The sequence below is a fragment of the Vidua chalybeata genome, chromosome 1 (assembly GCF_026979565.1).
Source record: "Vidua chalybeata isolate OUT-0048 chromosome 1, bVidCha1 merged haplotype, whole genome shotgun sequence".
In the NCBI taxonomy this organism is placed as follows: domain Eukaryota; kingdom Metazoa; phylum Chordata; class Aves; order Passeriformes; family Viduidae; genus Vidua; species Vidua chalybeata.
In genome coordinates, this window is record NC_071530.1 from 37,403,913 (window position 1) to 37,427,613 (window position 23,701).

The window sequence follows — 23,701 nt, forward strand, 5'->3', positions numbered from 1 at the left end:
TCTAATCATGGGTGCCAAACCCTCAATTGCTGCTGTGAACAGAAAAAATGTCAGTGTATCACAGTGTGCCTAGTGTGAAGACCATTGCTACAATGTCACTGTGGTATCTAATCCAAAGAATGTCTTCTGAGTTCTTTCTCATCAAACTTATTTTGAAGTTAAGATCGCACGATATTCAAAGTCCCTACATTTTTATCCAGGAACTCTTTCAATGACCCAGCTTGCTCATACTTCAGAAGTTCCATTTAAGAACATTGCACAAGGAAAAAGGGTCAAATTAGTCCACCACTTTCTTTACATTGACTCTTTCAGTTCTGCTTATTTCACCACCCAAGCATCATCCCAGCATGAAGCTGACCACATGACCCAGGCAGCCACTAATCATGTTTCATGCTCAGCCAAGTTTCTTTATCAAATTATCAATACAGAATCAGAGATGAATGACACCTAATTGCAGTACACAGCATGACTGCAAAAGGCCTCATCCACTAAGAGCAAAAAATTGCCTCTATTGAAATCTAAGATTTTTGCAACTGCTATCAGAAGTCCCAAAGTTAAGAGCATTATGGTTTTCATACCATTGTTAATTTCGGTCTGGAGCACAGACTCTTTCAGCTGCTGACATTTCAGATGTAATAATCATCTTTCAGATAGTTACATTTACTCCAAAATGGTCCTGAATTTTAATAAACCTGTAGAAGGGAGAGGCCATAAAACTCTTGTCCTTGGCTAAGCCCCTCACTATGTGTTTGAGATTTCAACTAGTTTAAGATAGGATATATCAGTATTACTGTTTCTTTTAGTCATGTACTGAATTCCAGCACAGGAGCTTCTATATGATTGATTCATTGGCACTGAAGGAATGGCACTTATAGATAAACAATGAGAACAGGATGTGATGTCACAAAAATACTTAACGTTTTACATAGTGTAGGCTCACATTTTCACATGCATCTTGATAAACTGAAAGCCCACTCTTATTTTCTTGGGAGCTTAGAGTTTTGAATCTTGAACTGTGCTGAAGTCAGTTTTACTAACACCTGTTAGTAAAAAGACCAGATTTCTTATTGTTGTGAGTTAACCCCAAAACCAGGACACTTATAAAGTAGTCTGGGTTCTGATTTCATGTGTTTTCAAAGAGATTTGTGCAACCAAATAATTTGAATTTCTGTGCTTCATATCTACCCAAAAGAATGTTGTACAGTTGTGAAAACCTTTTTAGATCTTGCTCCTCAGTGTTGGTCTAATATTCATAAAATGACATAATATTCATAAATTTATTTTTGCTAAAAAAAAGATATCGAGTTAGAAATTCTCCAGGATGCTTTGAAAAGACTCTAAAATCTATGTGTTTGTGGGAAGTAAAACGCAGAAATAGGACCTCCTAAGCAGCATGATTTCACTTTTCAGGGAATATGGGGCCAATATGCTACTGTATCGTTGGCAATTAATTAAAAGTGACTAAAGGCAGGTTCCATTCAGTTGTGGTACTCCTGATGCAAATGGAAGATAATGAAGTGAGACATTAAATGTACCAACAGCATCCTTGCATTGGTTTGACATCTAGAAAGTCCTTTAAACTTTTAAAATGTAGAGCCAATTGTAATATTTCAGTATTAAAATGACAGATGTAATTCTTCTAGCTATATTACTTTATTTAGCTATTCTTAATTTTATATAATTTTATATAATTTGTCTTAAAATAAAGATGTATGCTTTTCAAATACAATATTTATTGACATGGTCAGTCCTTGTCATTTTAGATCATCATATTTATACCATTTGCTTACTGACCTCTCACATCAGCTTTTACAGCAGTTTTAAAGAAGGTTACTAATTTCATGGTTCAGAGCAATGATGATCCTTCAGAACAAAGGTTTGAAGCCATAGGTAGTTGGAAAAATGCACATAGCATAAAAATATAAATATATATATACCTCCCACAAAAATACCATCTCTTTGTGTCAGAACAGAATAGTTATTTCTTTAACACTTTGAATAGAACTTAAGAAAACATCCCTGAACCTGATTGTTTTTCTGAGTTCAGTACCCAGCCACTTCCCCGCAGGCCGATTTCACATTCTTATTCCAGTGAGTGACCGTGTCTTCGATGAAATGATCTGCTTCCTTGTGCTTTAGGCTTCCTCTTGGCCCTGGAGTGTTACAGCAATATGAAATATGATGGCATTTTTTCTTTAATAGTGCTCTCCACACCGGATGTATTAGCAAGTAGGTGTAAAGTGTCTTCTGTCTGCTACCTCTCTGTCATCTGCTGTGGACATACCCTTGACCAGAAGTTCTCTTTGCTCCATTAGATAGCTGTGCCAGTATTTTCCTTAACATATACATATATATATATATATATATATATATATATATATATATATATATATATAAATAGAACTGTTGTGCTGATGTCCTGGGTACATTGGCTTGTTACTGACCAAGAGGGGTGTGGAGCAGCAAGGCACAGAAAATCCACTATACATTCTAACATTTAGGCTTTATCCTTTATTAGGTAGTGAGTAAGAGACAAAAAATAACTGAGTTTGTTGTTTACAGCTGAACTTTAAAAGAGACTTGTGTGAACAAAAACTTGTTCCATAGAGCACTGTGACAAAAGAGGTCCAAGAAAACTGAAGGTGTCATTGCAAATTAGCTGATGTAAGTAGTTGGAATGACACTCTTTTATTTCTAGTAAAATTTGTATGAACTCTGCTCTTAGTACTGTGCCTCCATACATGCCACAGGCCATGTTTTGGCAAGGATCAGCCTGTTGATTTCGATGGCATCACAAGAACATGGCAGGATGTACAGCAGGTGTCATGTACCAGAAGGCTGTGCATAAGAGCCTTCAAGATATTTGTCTAACTCCCATTTTCCCATCTGCCTGCTTCCTCATGGGAAAAAGATAGCCTGCCCAGACCTTCTACCTTCCCAAAATGTGAGTACTCCTCTGCTCCTCTAGCAAGATCTTACCCGGGCTCTTAAAAAAGGCTCTGGAAACAAGTGGTGGTTCATGGAGCACAGCTTGAAAGCTGCTGCCCTTTTCAAGGAGGAATCTGAACGCAGCTGGCAACGGCACTACAGCTTCTGCAAACTTCCAAAGATGTAAGGTTGAAAGCAGGCTTAAAAGACCAAGTCCTCTGAATCTTACTATCTGATGTACCCAAATAAAATGAAAAATTTTCTAAATTGAGTGTGAGGAACAGGTCTTGAAGGCTGGCTTATTTACTGCCTCTTTACTGGGAGCTGTTGAGTAGAGAGCCCTTTTAAATGTCAGCCCCTAGTTATTTAGATGTTTAAACTTGGCTTCAGGAACTTACTCATACTGTTGTTTTGAAAATTAGGCCAAAGCAATCCAGCTGGTAATTAGCCCTGGAATCACCATCATGTCTTTTTCATGGTCACATAGGTGTGAATTAAATATAAACAAAAGCTCATTTCATTTCAAGGCACAAACGTTTGCAAATAAACTGGATGAAATACAAATACATAATACAGAACTTATTTTAATACTTCTAGATAAATAAATGCATCTCTTTGGAATTCTTTGGACACAGATATCCATGGAACCTCTTCTTTCTCTCTCTTTATATATTTTTTATAAAATCTAAATGCAGAGAGGTTTAAAAAATGGCAAATACGAATGTATATGGAAGGCTCACTGATGAACTGCAAGTCAAAAGTGCTGTATATTCCCATCCTCTATATCTCCCACCTGTCTGCATTAACCACAGGCAGCAGTATATAGCAACCACATGGTCAATATTTTGCATTACTGCCTTTTAATGAAATCTTTCAAACAATTTCGCCATCTAAACTTAAATTATGCTTTTAAATTTTATTCTGCCTAAATGTACGATAGGCATTTCACTTAGCTACACATCAGAGTGGTTGCATGTGACTCAGCAGCGCACTCCGTAATATTAATAGATACTTCTCAGCTCCTTATGGGAAAAAGCAGGCAGCAAGGATCAGATTCAAAAAGTCTATTTTTTTTCTCTGTTGTTTGTTACTTACCACTTAATGACCCACATATGAAATCAATGGTTATATAATTATTTTATATAGTAGATTTTCTGTTTATAAGTTATTTTTCTTACTCTAACATATATACAATATATCTATATATACCCCTGATAAATCTTATTTTAAAGGGACACAGTCAACCCCTTTAAGCCTCACAGTAAATATATAAGGCTTTAAGCTGTTCATACATCACGGTCAGCTACAGAATTCAAGGGTCCCTTGAGATCCTAAAAATTGTATTTGTTCCAAACCCATGATGTGCAGTTATCTCGTAATATGTATCTCATGTGTCACTGTTTACATTTTATAGGTATATTAAGACATTTTATATCACATCAATAGGAAATAAAACAAGGGAATAAGTCTGTTGCTAAGACTAAGTCTATTGCAAAAAATATTACCTGTATCTACAGACACTCCCACTGGTGTGATATAAAATGAATATGTGCCATTCTTGGGATGAAATTCTGGCTACACTGCAGCCAGAAGGAACTTTAAACTGACTTAAATGAGACCAGGATTTCTCTCCTGTTTTTTATTTGTCAGTTATGACTCTGCGTAACTGAATTGTGTCTTCCCTCTGCTCAACACTGAAGTGTCAGGCCTGTTTCATGACAAGATCATATTTTTTGTTTTCCACTGTCATGTCTTAAACATTGATCTATCATGTATGTATTACACTTTTTGAATAAACACACAGTGTACACATACATTCTCAGTTAAATTGACCCATTCTGTTGTGTACAGTATCTGAATTATTTTTCCCCCACTAGATCTTCTTTATAATTTTCTTTGCCCTAACCTAGATTATTTTCATTCTTCTGTGAGTGAGGAAAACTTTGCTCACCAGGGACAGCTCCATGTTATTGTAATAATTTTTGACTACTTACCAAAGTGACATAATTTTGTTCATTTTATCTTTTGCAACTCAGTTAGAAACCTAGTGGCATAGATAGAGACACAATACTACTGTTTTACAAGACATCTATTGTATCTACTTTTGTTCAGATAAATACCCAGTAACTGCTGATTTGGCAGGAGGATTGGTAAGGGTACTACTATTCACAGTGTTTCTTTTATTTTTTTTTTTCCTTCTTCTTTAATCTACAGAATAAAGTATTTTATATACATTGGAACCAGTTAATGCCCTTTAGACAAATTTGTAAGTTGTTTCATAAAGCAGGAAAGACATTGCAGGGAAATATGTGCCAAAATGCACAGTCAAAAGGCTCTGTAAGTTTTATATGTCACTACAAGTCAATGCTGGAGATCAGTTCTAAAACGATAATGCTCAAGATGTTCTTATCTGGAGAAAATACCACCCATTCCCCCTTTCAGAATTTGTTCGGTTCTCTATCAAAAGTTCTGGCTCTTCATATATACTTTAAACTATAAATAAACACTGCATAGTTCAATGTTCTTGATTTTCATTTTTTTGTTTGTTTTGATTTGAAAAATTATTGCAGTACAATTAATTCCTGTTTGGAGTTCAGTAAGGAGCAAACAGCACAGGAGTGTGGGTGGTCCGTATAGGCCCAGGAGCTGGTCGTAGGAGTGCTGGAGGAAGTGCTGAAGTCTGGAAAAGGGTGGCTGCTGGGGCTGTGCGAAGACTGAAGGGGGAATTCACAGCCACAGCAGCAGCTGCTGCTGCAGCTGCTAGCGGATTTGGTAAGATTCGTGGGGCCATCGGCTTTGAAGGTTCCTTTGAAAATACTAATTTTACCTGTGGGGAAGAAGAGAAAACAAACAAACAAACAGAGACACATAATTTATTCATATTAGCTACATGAGAGGGATCTTGATTTAAGATAATATGTGCAGAATCAAGCAAGATAGGCCTAATGGTGGCTACTGACTCTGTGAGCTACAGACTTGTAACAGGTGATATGACCTCCTCAATGGACAAGGTACAAGGATTTGGCTGGGGACAAAGAGTTCCAGCGTTCACACCTTGTTGCTGACACTCATAATTTGAGATTAGAAATCAAAGCAAATTTAAAATGGGACTGGGGAATCCGCACCAAAGTAAACCTGCATGTACCCTGCAACAAATAAACAAGGAAAAATAAGATATCAATTAATAGATCTCCATCTGAAGAGCTTAATGTAGAGACCAGAGCAGAATGTAAGCATATCTTATTCCCTGGTTTTACAAGATACTTTTGTTTTAATCATTAGGATGCGAGTTCTACTTAAAATAAAGATCTCCATATAGCTCCTCTTCATTTACTCCTGCTTCTAATAACAAGCAAATAAACCAATCTTATCTTTCACAAGTTATGAATATCTCTCATGTTTCACGTGTTTAAATGGGTGCTGCCCCATTTAATTTTGCTGCGTCTTCAATGTCTTCAACTGTTTTCCACTAAGATAGTGTTCATTCTTTCAAGGATTGCGAAAACCTGGAAGATATTTTAAAGTAGTATTCTGCCAACCTACGATATTTATGTTCCTGTCACTGAAGTTTCTTCTTAAAACACATTTTAAATCATAACATGATTTTCTTGTGTACTACCAAATACAAATCAAAAACCCTTCATTTAGAGTTTCCTAAAAAAGGGAAAACCCCCAAATCCTGAAGTTTCTTCAAGACTGAAAATACTCACATGAGGTTCAGTAATATTTAAGAAAATTTACATTTGGGATGCATACAAATGACCATCAGAATAGTCTCTATAGATTTCTGCAGTTTTCAGTAGAATTTAAAGTTGCTAATGAAATGCCAGGAGCCTGAATACCTTTGCAGTCCTGTTTTTATAACTCTGAGATAAGATTAGAAACTTCATTTACTGACAAAGAGAAGTTCCCATTGTCTCTGACAGACTTTTGGTGTGTCTGTGTTCTAGCATGACCTGAGACCTCTTGCATAGGGCATAAACCTGAATACATGGTATTGAATATCCAGAATATAGGTACCATGCTGTGGTACATTTCAGTGTAAATATGGACACTTTTTACGTACAAGGAAACACAATTTCTCATTCTTGACTTGAAAGGGATTTTCAAGTAGTTAACTTGTACAATATCGCTCTGACATTTTCAGCTCAACAGAACCCTAGTGACTGAATCATCAGAAAGTAAAGACAGGAGTACTCTGGCATGAACCACAAATGAGTTTCATCATTACACCATCACCATATTCCAAAAGGTCTGTTGGTCCTTTAGTGGCCAGATGGATAGAGCATTTTAATTTTTCCCAATACCTATTGGCAAAACTGCTGGCTTCCAGGTCCTTTAAAACTCTGGAAGAAATACTCAGATCAAACCAAATTCTGTAATTATCTTAACAAAGGATATAATAGATGCTAGATATAAAATTCCTCATGGTGCCTATTAAAAGCAATGATCTGATCTTTTCCTTGATCAGTGTTATGCTCACTAATCCAAGCTGTCTTCTTTGCTGAACATATGCCTTTTTCCTCTCTTCTTACATTTTTTACTAAATACCTTTTACAGCCTTGTTTAGAATAGAAAAAAACCCAAAGCCACAACAAACAAACAAACAAAAACACAAAAAGACCCCCATCCAAGCAAAAAAAAACCCAAACCTCAAACAACCCTGAGAAAAATTAAAGTAACCCTGAGTACAAAATACTCTTTGGTCTAGAGTTCCCAGTGAAGGATGCTTTTTGTAACAGCCATTTTATTGTAGAAAGTTTGGACTATCAAATGTTTGATAACCTTTTTCGTCAGTGCAGTATTTTATACATGCTGGACAGCTGTGGCTTGAAGAAATACCAAGCAAGTCCCAACACTACAAGACTTCTGAAACTCTAAAAATCTGTGGGAATTTATAAAGTTTCTATCTCTGAAGCATGTAAATCTAGAACAGACAGAGAAGTACAAATTATATTGAAAACATGGTAAAATCAGGTTTTTGGTTTACAAAAGCCATGAAAATGTAGCATGTTTTTAAAAATTTCTGTAGACAAATTTGGTGATGTCCATACATTTTGTGTAATGAAGATCTCATGTGGCTGTTTCTATTAAAAGACTAAAGCTTTCTTGCCATTCTTGGAGGAATCAGGTGCTTCTAATTAAATTACTAGATTACTTCTAGCTAGATAGCTTTTCAGTCAACTTATCAACATGATTTTGATCTCAAGGTAGCTGCAAAACTAGTAATACTTAACATATGCAGTACCTTGCACGTTCATGTCTAACCTCTAATTTACTCACAGGTCAACATTAGGAGTAAAGTAACCATTACTTGTTTCATTTCCAATGAAGTAAACTAAAAGATAAATAACTTTAACTATTAATGGGGAGCATCCTGGTTTCAGCTAGGGAGAGGGAATAAAGGAAAAGTAAACAAAGAGCATTGAATTAACGGTGAAATTAGTTGGCTTGTTGTTGTGCTATTCTGCACTTCAAGTGACAACACTTCCTGCAGTTTTTATATCCAAAACCAAAAAGACTAAATGGAGAACTGGTCTCTCCTTTCTTATTGAAGCCACAATTCTACTACATATATCTGTTCATTTATTGCTAGTTTTTTCTCTCCTTCTTAAATCCCTTTTGCCTTTTTGATGCCCTCTAGCCTGACCTGTATATTGTGAGCAATTGGGATTGAGGCAGAAGGAAAAGGACACGCTGCTGTTATTTGTCTTGAACCTTGGCTGGAGTTCTCAGAAATCACCATTATATAAATTGGCAGAAAGCTGTGCACAACCACAACAACAATGCAATAGTTGTTTTCATCCCCTGAAAAATAATGAATTTCCTGAAGGAATTACAATCCTGTCAGAAAGGCTTTCCTGATTCCATATCCTACTTACCCCATTACATATGTTCTATTCCTTTCAGTACAGTTTGTATTGGAGACCTTGATCTTTCTTGTGGATTACTGAGAAACCCTATAGGGCTATTTCCCTATTAGTGGATCTACCAGGACTGTGTACTGCTTTATTCTACAACTGAATCCTGTATGAATATGCCACTCATGAGGGCTGCCCCAACAAGGACACAGTTTCTGCTGCCAAAAGCTTTAACTCAATGTAAAGAGAAATGGGTTTTAACAGGAAAAGAAAAAAAAAAAAAAGCAAAAAAAAAGGCAAAAAAAAAAAAAAAAAAGCTCCATATTGTGTCTGCATCAGAGAAAATGGTCAATCTATGGGGACAATGACTCAACATCCTCCCTCTGCCAGAACCATTTATAAACTACAAAGCAGCAGATATAACATTCACATAATTCACAGAATGACTAGAGTGGAAGAGACCTTCAAGTCTCTTGACTGGTTGAGTCTAACCCATGCCCTAACACCTCAACTAAACCATGGTTTAGTCACATCCAGTCTTTTTTTAAACACATCCAGGCATGGTGACTCCACCACCTCCCCAGGCAGTCCATTCTAGTGCTTTATCATTCTTTTTGTGAAAAACCTTTTCCTAATATCCAACCTATATTTTCATTGACACAGCTTAAGACTGTCTTCTGGTTCTGTCAGTTGCTGTTTGGGAAAGAGACCAACCCCCACCTGACTACAACCACCTTTCAGGAAGTTGTAGAGAGCGATAAGGTCACCCCTGAGTCTCCTTTTCTCCAGGCTGAAGAACACCAGCTCCCTCAGGCCAAGCCCCTCACCAGCCTCGTTGCTCTCCTCTGGATGCACTCAAGCATCTCAATGTCCTTCCCAAACTGAGGGGCCCAGAACTGGACACAGCACTCAAGGGGTTGCCTCACCAGTGCCGAGCACAGGGGGAGAATGACTTCCCTGCTCCTGCTGGCCACACTATTCCTGAAACAGGCCAGGATAGACCATTGGTCTTCTTGGCTGCCAGGGCACACAGCTGGCTGGCTGGGCACTGTCCAGCCACACCGTCCCCACCCTATAATGTTGCAGGGGATTATTGTGGCCAAAGTGCAGGACTCATTCATGCAGTTTAACTGATGGAGAAGATAAAAGTCTGATGTTTTACTATGCCACCCACAATATAAGCTGCTTCTTAACTAGTGGCAGCATCCCAGGCTTTTTATTAAAAAAAAAAAAATCAGCTTTTGGAGCTAGTAAGAGCTGTGTTTCAGATAGTTTATCTTGGCAGTTGAAAATGTGACCAGAACCATTCTGAAACAGTCAAATGGAAGAGTCAGATTTTTTAAATTGTTTCACTTGTTATCTCAACAATTCTCTAAATAAGGATAGAATGGATGGTTTATATTTTATAGAGTTTTATTTAGTTATTTCATCACTATTGTCCTTGGTGAAAACTAGAAGAATCCTGTTTGACATCTGGAGGTTTTTTCTGTCTCTTGCTCTCTAGTGACCCTTGCAACAAGCTTCTTTCCTGAGGTTATTCAGAGTAGCTACAAAAGCAAGGGTACACAGGCTGTAGTAAACACACCTTAAAGTATATAAAAAAATCCCTTGTGGGCTTCCAGTGGCTCCTTCATGTATTTGATACTCCAATGGCTTACACTATTACTCTCCTTGTAAACATTTCCCCACTTACATTTTCTAAAAATCCTACTCATCAGGATTAAAATAAAAGTCAAATAAAAAAGGGCGATTGGCTTACCCCTAGCGGATGTGTTCCCTTTTGGAGTTTGTTGTAAGGGCTGTATTTAGGTTTAGGTGGCTTCCCAGCAGCTCTGTCTTTGTGCCTTCTACTGCTTATGTGCTGTTAAAATATATTGGGGGTGGGGGGGGGCGGGGGGGGGAGAAAGAAAACAAAGGCTGAGGGTTGATAGTTCCAAAACAGATCATTTCAGGTTCTGCTTTACACAAGATTACTGCTCCAATACAAAAGACTTTTGTTCTACAGCAGCATTACTTTGACTAATTCAATAATGAAAAGGAGTAGGCTCTTTTAAAGTTTGAAGGATCCTTTGTGCACCACGTATTGGGACTGTAATTTTCATCAGTCCTAAGTTCAGCTCTGTTTCCTCTACAGTTAAATATTTTCCCATCTTTTCTAACTTCAGCAGGAGTTGACTCAGGTTAAAGCCTTTGAAAAACTCCTCCCTAACTATATAAAGCACCCATCAAATTCAATAGACTGTTGATAGAAAGTTTTTAAAAAATATTAGATAGTAAAGCGTCCCCTATTTGGGGAAGAATATAAGGTCAGAAAATTGTTTAAATCCCTATGCTGCCTGGAGATCCTTCTGAGATGGTTACATATCAAACTAAGAGACAGTGGAAAAAAATGCATGAAATCCACTATCTTCTTTATAAGATCTATGAGATTTTTAAAGTATTTTTCTACACTTGCAGTATTAGAAGTAAGGGACCTTTTTCAGAATTCTTTTTTTACTTTGATTTTCATTTTCAAGAGAATTATCACAATAAAAAGAAATTGAACTGGACTTTTTCCTCTGACACCAGAGGAATGGGTATTGCTATTGTCTATTAATGAATTAATCTTTGTTCTTGTAAAGTTCCTTTACAAGTATTTAATTCCAATAGGCATATGGAATTAAACTAAGTGTTTTTCAAAAAACTTTGATCATCTGAAGAATGACTGAACATAACTTAGTGTAGTTGCAATTTAGAGGTCATGCTTCTCAGTTAGAGTGAAACATTGATAAAAATATTAGAAATCCTCTCCATCCCACATTTCTAAGTGGGTTACTTAGTATTCTGTGAAAGTACTGGCTGCATCCACCTTCATATCTTTGTCAAGGCAAATATCATGCAGTACATGAAATGGCAGAGTTTATTAGCTCAGGACAATTCTAGCAGTCTAAAGACAGTTGTAACGTGCTACACCTTCCATAACTCTACCAAATGTGTAAAATTGAGAGCTTTTGAGAAGACATATTCCCTGCAAGGGAAAATCATAATCAAAACAAAACACAGCATTGCAGCCAAGTACAATGGACAAAACTGTGAGTTCCATTTGGACACAAACTGTTATATCGACATGTGCTGACTGTGTTGGTACTTTACCACCATGAAAACAAAGAACAGCCAAAGATTGTCACTCTACAAGCTGGCTGAGTACCTGTTTCAGTTGTGTCTCGGAGTTTACGTGCACATCACATATTTCACAGTGAAATGTTTTGTTCTGAAGGCCTGTGTTTCCTTTATTCACAGGTCCTTTGCCTTTTACGCCTGCCCGGGGAAAGGCTTTTATGGTTCCACTTCCATTCCGAGCTTCCAGCATAGTTTTGTGCTTAGTCCCTGGAGACAACAGAAATGGGAAACAGAAACAACTTTGACAATTGGGTTGCATTCATTGTTTTATTTTCTTTTTGAAATAAAATCATATGAGCCTCAGCTTGGTGCCATGTGCTATCCTTGGAATATGACTGTGTTGGTCTGTATTAGTGTCATACTAATGTAACAATATTTTACACCTGATATTTATTTACTAAATTACATACCTATAGGTAATGCACTAGAACAAAGCAGCCAGACCAGAAAGTAGCAGCACAATCAGGTACCCTGATGTGAAGTTAAATGTGTGTGACTTTTCTCATTAACTCCTGCTGCTAATAAGACCTGAATTGTAGTTACGAAAGAAAAGTAATTTAGCTATTAAAGATGTAGTTGGCTTTGATTTGTATTCCTCCTGAACAGATTGATAAACATTATGTCTAGGTAGCTTACAATTAAATCTGTAATTAACTAATTACTCTCCAAACCAGAAAGGGGCAGAGATTCCTGGAAGCAACTTATGGATCATTAATGTCCTGACATAAAACAAAACATGTGAGAAACATATATGAGAGAAAACTACAATTGCCTTTTTTTTTTCCTTTGTAAATAAAGGCTGCATAGAGAACATTGGTGTTCTGTTGGCACCTTTATTCAGACTGAACAGTTTCTTACACTGTTGACTCACACACAGGTAGTCTGTGATGATAATGGACTAACTACCGCATACAGAACCACCACTCCACTGTTAATTGCTGTATGCGTCCTCAGAGACTTGTAAAAAAATGCATGTGTGTGAGCACACACAGAGTTTATCAGCACAGGCAGCAAAAACTTGGAAGGTTGTGTTTAAATATTCAGAATAGTGTTTTGGCTCTCAGCCTGATCAGAATATCAGATCAGAATATCATATAAGAGTCAAACTCTTACATGAAGTTAAATAGTTTAAAAAGGTACAGCTTGAAGTTGAACTTCCGCAAGTTGAAGATCTGGCAAATAGTAAACAGCATCCAAAATGGATGGAATTTTGTTTCTCATGAATGCCAAGAAATTATAATTTCCATTCTAATTTGCGTTCTATAGGTATGCCAAAGTTATTTATTTTTTAATTGCATCATAAAACCTTTGATCACTTTGCTCTAGGTATATTATTACTGTCTCAACATTTCAAACCTAATGTTCTCTTTCTGTCTTTGAACTCTACTTAGCCTTGATAAGACATAGCCCCTGACATCCCAGATCAGGAAATTTCTGTAAGATGGCTATAGGTGGTCACTGTCACCATATCAAATCCCTAGATCTTTTAACCCCACCCACCACATAGCTAATCAATAACATGCTAAAATAATGACTGTGGATGGTGGCTGTCTACTGCGGGAACTTACTGATGCTACTAGCTCTAATGGAAAGAAAAAGTTTAAAAACTAAAAAAGATGGAGGTAGGCAATTACCCATTCAACTCTCATGCAGCAGCTGCTATCAGCTGATGAAAATAAAGGGAAAATATACATAATTTTAACAAGTTATTTATTAACAGACAATATGGAGCTAAGAACTCTAACTCCCATCATTGAACTCTGACTGACTAATGCTCCCTCTTTAAGCCTTAATTTGTTAAGTTTCAAACAAAGCTAATGGCATTCACTCTCATTTTGCTAGTTGGCACAAGCAAAACTATGCAAACTCTGAACACCAAAGGTAATGAAGTCGAGCTGTCATTTAGCTCAATAAGATTTTGAAGCTGCAAAGGCTAAAGCGTAAGAAAATCTGCAACTTGCAATAAATTCCTTTCTTTCTCTTTTTTAAGGCCTCTTTGCCTGTCATTTTTATACTTTAATAGTTAATGAATTCCATGTAATTGCCAGTTTTCTGCCACCTCTTTGTCCCCTGCTGCAAGAGATCTAATCTATTCAGGGGAAGATAATTGCAGCGCTCTTGAGACAGAAGGGAAAAAAAAAGGAAGCAAGCAAGCACTGCTCCATCTCACCACTGTTGTGCGCCTCCAGCTGTGAGGCAGAGTTGACAGCGACTTTGCATAGTGAACAGTACAGCAGTCTTTTTGCTTTTTCTTCCTCAGTCTCAACGGAAGGGCAAGCGCTGCTGCTCGTGGCTGTTGTGGGGATTTTCTCCACTTTAGAGGTGATCTCAGTTGTCATAACACTGCTCTTCCGGATTTCCACGGTTGTCGTTGTCGATATTGCTGGTGTCCCTGTGTTAGCGTCTGTGGGCAAAGAGAAGAGATGGAAAAAAATGAACACAAACAGAAAAAAATCATGTGACCTTTGGTGTTTGCTTGTTGACATCCCAATGCTGTGATGACACAGAAAGGCAGATTGTTCTGGTGATGGTTTGACTAATGGTAATGAACTAAACCTGACCTTTTTCTTTGTATTTCGTGTGGTTACAAAATACAGTACTCCCATGTATTAAAAAAACATGTGTTGTCTCCTGCAGTCTGCTCACACAAAACCCATAAGCTGAACAAAAAGATCATTAAGAATGTACTGTGCAACAGAGGAAAAATGTAATAAAAGAGGCCATGTAAATGACCAGGTCAACAAGCAGTTTAAATTTTTACAAGCAACTTCACATGCATAAACAGCCAGAGTAACACATAATACTTATGCTGATTGGGTAGCCAAGCCACAGTTTTAACATCTTGTACCAATAAAATGAAAATGAAAAAATTGGCTTTTATATCTAGTAAAAAAAAAAGAAGAAATTGATGCTTCACTTGATTTTTTCCCAGCAGCAATACTAAAAGAATGAAGGCAATTATAAATACACATTACACATTGTTGTCCATTACTACATAATAATGATACATACTAATAACAGTAACTAAATATACAACATTCCATACCTGAGACCAAAACAAACACTAATAACATTTTTATTCTGCCTACCAGTTGGAAAGTCTACAAGCAAGATATATACCTAAATCTGAAAATTTGCAGCTAAGAACTTGTGCTTTTCCTATAGTTATCAAATGAAAGAGAGAGAAAATACATAATAATATTTTAGTTTGAATCATTGATACATGATGCTTGGATATGGCAGTATCATGTGGTTGTTAAGTACTTAGCAGGGTGGAGGATAGCAAAATGCAGCAGTGAAGGCAGTGAAGAAGATGGTGGGTAGGGGACACGAGAAGCAGACAAAGTGACAGGAGCTGTTCTGCCTTTGCAGTGCTGTATTTTATCATATTAAGCCTACTGAGTAGTAGCTTTTTTTTAAAAAAAAATCTTAGCTACTTTACTGAAATATGCCTGGATTTGGGTACTTTCCAGCATAGCTCATTTTGGTTTCATACATCACTTGGTGTTAGTGATGCTCTACCTGTACTATGTTTCATTTATTGCCTCCTATCAGAATACACAAAATAGCAATTCTTTCACTTAGAGAGGTAAGTACGTGCTCCGATGCAGAAGGGACACAACTAACTGATACCACAGTGGTGCATTGCAGATTAATACTGTTCAAAAACTTTGTTAATGGAGAACATTCCTAATAGCTTGGCAGGCAGTATCCGATTGGAAGCAAGGCAAATACACTGAGAAACCTGATTCAAAACAATTTTAATGCATTGAAGAAACAGTTTAGAAAATTAGATGCTTTTCAGGAAAGACAGTTGCAGGAATCCACACTCAGTAGGTTTAATCTGATCTATTAACACAGAATGATAAACAACAACCCCAGTACTGCATTTGGGGAAGTTTTATTCTTTATTTCATTTTGATTGTTTTCTTTGTTTATTTGCTTGGTTTTCAGAAAAATCTTTCAGCAGCAGAAATGATGAACACAGATCTCTTCTATCATTGTGCTATAAAACAGGTCCCCACCAGAGTGAAATTGTAAAGCAAAATATTTTTTCCTCCTCTGATCAGCTCTGAAGGCCCTGTGTCCAGTCTGGGGACAGCAATGTCAAAAAAAACCCCACCAAAATTACTTTGCTGTTAATTCAGAAGCAATACAAATGTAAAGCAACAAGAGGGTTTGTGATGGAGAGAGCCAAAATAAATTACAAGTTTAGAAGACATGAACTGTGAATATGGAAGAAAAAGGACAATCACTGACAAAGTTTTTCATATCTGTAGAAGGTAGCTAAAAATAAGAGAATATACTCTTCTCCCTCATCCCTCCTAGTAGAACAAGGACTATTGGATTACATCAAGAGAGACTTAGATTAGATGTGAGGAAATTGTTCCTAATATTAAAGTTTATGAAGCCTGGGAATAACCTACCTACACAGATCCAGAAATATTTCCTACTGGGGGACTTGAAGCTGGCTGAACAAATATCTACACAAATATGATTCCCTTTCAGTCAGTGGGAATACGACCCTTTAAGCTCTATTAAGTTCTATACATTGTGTATTTTGTCATGTTTCTACATACTCTCCCAGAGGGTTTTAAAAAATTATCATTCATAAATCCAAGAAAGCAGGTTTTTTCATGTGAATATTCTACGTATTGAGAGGCATTAAAACATGTAGCAAAATAAAAAAGTCCCACTCAAGGTCAAATCACAGTTTGGTTTTCTTTTTCCTGAAAGAGTGCCTGAAGGTTGTCAGATCCTGAAGGTACTGGGGATGTCAAGTATCAGACAGAAATGAGAAGAAATGAGTTTATCTTGCTGAATAGTCTCTTCTTATTTATGACTTTTTAAAAATAATGTTTCAAAAGGAAAAAAAAATTGAAATACTAAGCATTTTGTTGAGAAACTGATGAAAAAATAAAGCCCTTGAAGATCTGTCCATAAAACTATAAAGCTAACTAGTCACTCCTTTCCCATTCCAGAGAATCCATTGAATGTTTGCTTTCCTTCAGTCAAAAATTACTTCAATGAAATAATTTTCCTCAAAAGCCCAATTCCAATCCAAACCCCATTGCTTTATAAGCATTAACACTGCTTTTAAAACATCAGTTTCTGCATCCTGGTACTACTGTACAGCAGTAGGCTTAGCCAATGTACTCTCTTGGTGACATGAAGGGCAAGGGGCAGATGGCCCAGGCAGGGGAAAGGGACATGAACATTCTCTCAGGATTGATGGCAAACTTGGTGCTCATTCTAATCCTGCAGGAAATTAGAAATGTATATCAATCACCATTGCCAGCTTTGCAGTGTAAGGGTCAGTATTTAGCATTCAGCAAAATATAGATGATAATTTCTTTACTTTCCTTAGGAAAACCTGAGGCAATGAATGAATTAAAACAATAAAAGCTGAAATAACAGCAGACTTTATTCTGCTTCAAGTATCTGACCTTCTGTATCTATGCTGATCTAATATTTCACTATGTAATTATTTATAAGTGAAAAGAAAATACAGTCATGCTAGCTGTTTTGAATATTTTGAGGGTATTTTGAGATGCATGAATGAAAGCAGCATAGTATATAAAAATTAAAAATGGTAAAGGTCATCAGCATATTCTTCATCTCAAAAAAAAAAATCAAAGTTCAGTGCATATATTCTGCATTTTTAAGAGGTGCCCTATATGATTACATTTCATATTCTACTAATGCAAATACATTAATGACATTAAAACATAAATAGAAAGCCATTGAAGTTCACCATGTAAAAGCCATGACACATTTAAAGATGCAAAGCTGCTCATCCTCATATAAACTTCAGAATTTTCAGCAGAGATTAAGGATAAAACATTCTAAAATCTGTCAAGTAGGCTTACAAAGAGGCAATTCAATTCCTTTTCTCACAAGAATTTCTAACCTAACCATCATGGGTCCCTTTGAATATTTTACAGTGTTGCTGCCTGTCTGGAGTTCAGTGCCCTAAGTACAGGGTACAGTATTAAAGGCATAAGGGATTAAAAAACAAACAAACAAGGAAAAACAACACCAAAAAGAAGTAGGAAGGCATTTGAGTTCATGCCTTGTAGACTGAATCAGCATTTCTTAACACTATATTATGACAGTGCTTTAAGAACTATTTCAATTATAAATGTTCTAAAATTGAGCTGGAAATTCAGCCACAGTCAAACGGAAGATTTGTTTCTGGTGACGCAGGCTTGCAGCATTGTGCTATTTTCATACCAATGGTCCACAGCAAATATTCATTATTGCAACTGTCACTGCTTGGCTTTGGTATAGAAGTTGATTGCTGATATTGTATGGAACTGGACTCCAGCAGCAAAAAAATAAAAAAGAGAACACTTCGGGATTCACAAGAATCCATTTGTGATTCTGGTCTTAATATAGCAACAGAATAAAAACTAAAAATATAAAAATATTACATTACAATCTAATCTTAGTCACTGGCAAAATCAAAGGTCTGTTTTAACAAGAGACAAAGACAGATGAAAAAATATTCTGCAAGAACTGACTTCTTTGAGTACTACAGATACCGTGGTTCAAGTGGAAAACTGCATTGTGATTAAGGTTCTTCTAAGTAAGCAGGATTAATTTTATATCCCAGCTACAAGACTCATGAATTTTCTTTAGTCTGAAGGAACAGAAAATTATAACTCATGTTTTTCTTCTGAGTATGTGAAAGTCTCACTCATCAGTTCCTTTTACTAAGCCTAAGAATTTCTTATCCTGAAGCTATAAATAGGCCCACAGAGAGAAACATACTCTGACTTCAAACAAATCACAAATATTTATAAGCATGTTTTTTCTTCTGCAATCTCAAGTGGCACACATTTAAAAATATCTGATTTAGCACATATCCATGCATTCTGGTCTCATTTAAATCAAACTTTGCCTTTGACATAAAAGGATTGAGCATTTGGTCCATAACACTGTTTAGGGAAAAAAAATAAACAACAAAACAACCCAAAAACCCCCAACCTTTTGCAGAAGGTAGAAAACACATTCTTTCTCATAGCGAACAGAACTTGATATGAAATATTTCATTATATGAGACCACTTAGTATTGCAGAAACATCATCAGCTGGCTGTATAGCTTATAACAAACCTGTGTCAATGCTCCCATACAGACCCTTGATACTGGCATGTTCAAGGCTGGGACTGGGACTCAGTATATTATTTTCCTGACTACTGAGAACTGTGTCCTTAGTTTCCTTGGGCTGCTTTGAAAATTGCATTTTCCACTACTTCTGTGGTAATTACATTTGAAGACAAGACTTAATTTCTTTAGAATCTATAAATATAATAGTGCAGTACACCAAAACCAAAGTACCACCTCCCAAAAAAATGATGGCTGACATATTTTTGTGCTTAGCTGATTTTCTGTTCTCATATGCTGTAACATAAGCATGTGTGCTAGCACATCGACTGGCTCCAGCACTTAAACAAAACATTGTGAAGAACTTTGACTCAAATGTATCAACTTCTTATCCTTTATATGTGCAGAATACAAACTTGCATATTTTGTGGTTGGTGGATATCTGGCCCTCTACAATATATTGCACAAAAAATTCTTTTGATGTCATATTACTAAAAATCCAGTCATTAGACTTAGTTTTACATTCAAAACCTGGATTCAATCTATTTATTATAGATATATCCTTCCCAGAATGGATATGATTACTTGGAGAGATAGAGGTATATTTTTAGAACTTAGAAGGACCCATATAAATTTTCTCAAAGAAAAAAATATTACATCATGATTTAGACACACAAGTAGCAAACATCACAGGATGTTTTGGCGTAAATGACCAAAATATCTGATTGACAACTGTGCAATTCATCACTCTATGGTCACCTTCAATTGCACAATATGAAATACTGGAAACCATGGTGTTCACCTGATCTTCTACAGGATGGATACTAATTACTACACCATAATGGAAGAGTCAAGAGCTCTGAAGCAATAAACAAAGCTGAGTATGACAAACCAGGAACATTATTTGAAAATTTTTGATTTTTTTTTTTTTTTTTTAACTTGTTTTTTTTTTTTTTAAGTCTGTTTTTAAAACAGTTGTTTACCTGTTTTGTCTCCCTTTCCTTGTAACTACTCTGGCCTGTCAGTACTTTCTTGGTCAAGTTCCTTGTTAACTTTCTTTGTCTAGGTGTCTATCAAAATTACTTTTAATATCCAGAATGTAAGTCTGAACATGTCTAGTGTACTGCCCAAGTCTGAACATGTCAAATGTACCAAACAAGCATTAATGAGAAACTGAAGGACTACAAAGTTTCCCAGAATGAGCATGAAAGACAAATACCAGGAATTTTCTTGGATTGTAAGTGGAGAAGCAATGACCTCAGTATTTTGAGCAGCCCCTGCTTTTTAACACTTAAATCATATTATACACAGTGTTCATCACTCAGAAACAAGATGAAGAAACAAGTGGCTACACAAGTGACTTCATTTTACTGCTGCCTCTACTCCATGCTTCCCATCAAGATGCCTGGGCAGTGATTTGATGGCAAGGAGACAGAAAACAGGATGTTTGGTGACAGAGAGAGTGATGATGAAAAGGAAGTAGCAAACTTCATATATTTGAACTGTGGATATTTTCCTCCAGTTATACTCAATTCTGTCAAGTCCTCGGATGACCTCCTTCATAAATTAGGAGTACAAAATTTTCTAATGAAATTATACTTAATTTTTACTAGCAGTTCCCTTGGTCTAAAGCACAGTTCATTAATCTTGAAGAGGATGAACCACAGAGGGACAACTACATTCCTGTTGAGGTTAATGGAGCTGGCAGCAACAGCAACAGCTAGGGGTAAAAGGCCTGTGGACAGTGAAGGAGTTAGGGAAATGTCACACCATTTCTGAATTTTGGGTTTTTAGGCAAATGTAGCTGAGAAAAATATGACAGGAAGGTAAGGAAATGATGAGGAGAAGCCATTTATTTTTCAGGTCATTTTGGGGACACTTGGTGATGACTGAGTTTGGACACTAAGCTGTCCTTATGATTGTATAGATTTTTCCTCAGCCAGGCAGAAGAAGATCACCTTTCACCAGCTATGAGTGAAAGGGTCCCCATGCAAGGAGCTGCTGGCTGAAATTACTCTCACAGTTCAATTAATCGTTACTCTGTAGTGAAAATTTAATTAGAAATCAGGCTGAAGTGTTTGCTTAAGAGGTGGAGCAATGCAAAGAGGATTTTTGCATGCTTGAGGCTATGCTGACAAACTGCCACCAGTTTTACATCTGCATGCACCTCAGCATTCATTTCCCAACTTTTAAGTAAAAGTAAACATAATAAAAAATATACTCACATCTAATCTTAGTACACAAGTAGAAACTGAGCATCAGTTGAGTTTATTACCAGCAAAAAACAAAGAACTGAAAAAACTGAAAAAGCTAAAAATTCAACAAGGAAAAAGGTTTTGCAAGACATCCTACAGTAAAATGAATCTGCCTTGAATGTCTCTTTCTGGAGGCCAACATGTGCACAGCAGTCCCCATCTGTATTATCATCCTCTCTGTTCCTCCAAAGCAGGTCAGCTGCACATGAGCTGCCTGTTGCTCCTTGGCTTGTACTGAATGCCAGACTGCCCAGGGATATCTGGGTAATTCAGCTTCATCCAGAAGTCATCCAGAGACAGCTACAGCAGTGGAAAAGGATGATTGCAGTCCTGTGTCCAGGAACATCCTTGGCACCGTATGAAACACTAGCACAGACAGAAGTCCAAAATAATGTTTCAAAATAGGGCCTGCATCAGTACCAAGGTCCAGGTGGCATGAGTTATACCCAGTCAGTATTGGAGACAGTATTTCCCCAAGGAGAATTCAGGGAGCAACTTTTCTCTGTGTCACTCACATCAATGGCTTCAAAGTATTACCTTGCTACCTGAAAACTCATTAGAGCTTTAAGTCATACCATGTACCTGGGAGAAGATATTGCTCTTACCAAGGTCAGTCAGTAACTATGATTTAGTTTCTGACTGCTACTCCTGCTGCCCCACACACCTACCATGCAGACATGGGGAAGGAAGCTGCAGACAAGATATTCTCTTTAAATTTGCACTGTCAGCTGTAGTGATGGAAGTGAGCTTTGAAAGGGCCTCTCCTAAACTCCCCTTCTCTTTGACAGAGACAGAGAAGGCAGTCTAGGCTATACACTGCTGCAAACTGAGAAGTATTTTTCACAAAATAAGTATGATGGCAAAGCCTATTTAAAACTTGATATCAAAAACAATTTACAGTGGAATCTCTCCCCAGCAATCTGCCACCAAAAACACAGAAGCATGGAGAAGTATTAATCACCAGCAGAAGAAGAGAAAATACATTGCTTCCATTAATCAAATGGAACAAGGAAAGAATAAGTGAACTGCACTGCAGATTGCAAAGGATTGCTCTCCATTTTAAGCAGGTAGTTGATTTTCTTTTTTTTCATTTTAAGTGAGTTGAATGTCCTCTTTAAAAGCTCCATCTAAACACTAAGTTTCAAAACAGATTTATAGTCACAGAATCCCTAGAAGTAAATTAAAATAACTGGAATATAACTCAGAATTTCTAAAAGGTCTGACTTCTGACTGCTATTTTAAGTGTAATACCTCATGGCATTCCCCTGTGTTGAATCCAGAAATAATTAAAGCTATTCCCTTTACAGCAGCTTACTTCCTTTACTGGAAAGCAATGAACTAGTAAATCTGATTTTGGCAATAACTGAAGTTGTGTCTAACATAGGAATTGTCACTTGCGGTACCAGCATCACAATTATATAACTTTTCTCAGTGGAGAGAAGGCAGGGAGAGCAGTGAGAAGACATTCTTTCAGACATCTGTCCTGTAGAGCATTGTAAGTGGAGCCTGTAAGGGATGTGTTCCACAGACTGATCATCAATTACTTTCATTACAAAACACCTGCTCTTCCTTAAGTAGCTGAGATACCCAAATGCCCACATTTGGAAGAACAGATTTCGCAAAGAATTGAGGTGACAATAGTACAGGAGATGGTAGCATTATTACCATTCCTTAATCTTTGGAGTAAATAATTGTTTTGATTTTCCTGATATCCTGTTTAGATTTTTATTAGTCTTCTTTAGTGCAATGCTTTTACGAGGAATTTTTCCCTTGACTGATCACATATGGTTGATAACACAGTTTGTAAATTGACTAGAGTACTCTTGCTACAAAAGTAGCATCCAGTTGCGTGCCAGGGAAAAGAAGACCTTTTGCAATTTTGTCTCTGGAAGGATCTTTTACTATTCACAGCTGCAGTTACTATGATCATCTATTTAACTTGTTCTTACATCTCCACCAGGGCCCATAATCTAAAATAAATTATTTTACTACTGCCTGCATGCCCTCTGTTCCTTCCCTTCTCCCACCCACCACAGGTTGTTTCAGGGCTAGGACTGAAACAAAGAGTTTATGAAACACCCTGTGTCATCATTACAGTTAAAAACATTGAATGATGTTTACAGAGGGTTTCACAGACAATACAAACCACAATTTCTAAATAATTTGTTGTCATCACAGTTCTTGGTGTAAATTACAGGTTTTGGGTTGCTTTTTCTTACTTTTTTAATAAAACAATTATTTTGTGCAACACAAGTCATCTGTGTTGGCTCTCATGTGTCAGTCTTTCCTCTGCCTCCAGGCAGACTGCTACCTACTGAACTATTAGTCTAATTACATTAGCTGGCAGAAGAAATATACTTAGTAAACCCCAGTAAGGCTGGATAAATGGT

General features: G+C 36.8%; 1 protein-coding gene across 3 annotated transcripts in view; it reads right to left on the minus strand.

The window, feature by feature from the left end:
• Positions 1–2,349: 2,349 nt before the first annotated feature.
• ZNF385D (zinc finger protein 385D) overlaps positions 2,350–23,701 on the minus strand; it is a 416,850-nt gene continuing 395,498 nt past the window's right edge. For all 3 annotated transcript variants that reach the window (XM_053953584.1, XM_053953593.1, XM_053953604.1), the window contains 4 exons: positions 14,119–14,352; positions 11,977–12,155; positions 10,549–10,650; positions 2,350–5,755 (listed from right to left, as the gene is read on the minus strand). In XM_053953584.1, coding sequence (XP_053809559.1) covers positions 5,522–5,755; positions 10,549–10,650; positions 11,977–12,155; positions 14,119–14,352 — 749 coding nt within the window. In that variant the 3' untranslated portion in view covers positions 2,350–5,521. The remainder of the gene's footprint in view (positions 5,756–10,548; positions 10,651–11,976; positions 12,156–14,118; positions 14,353–23,701) is intronic.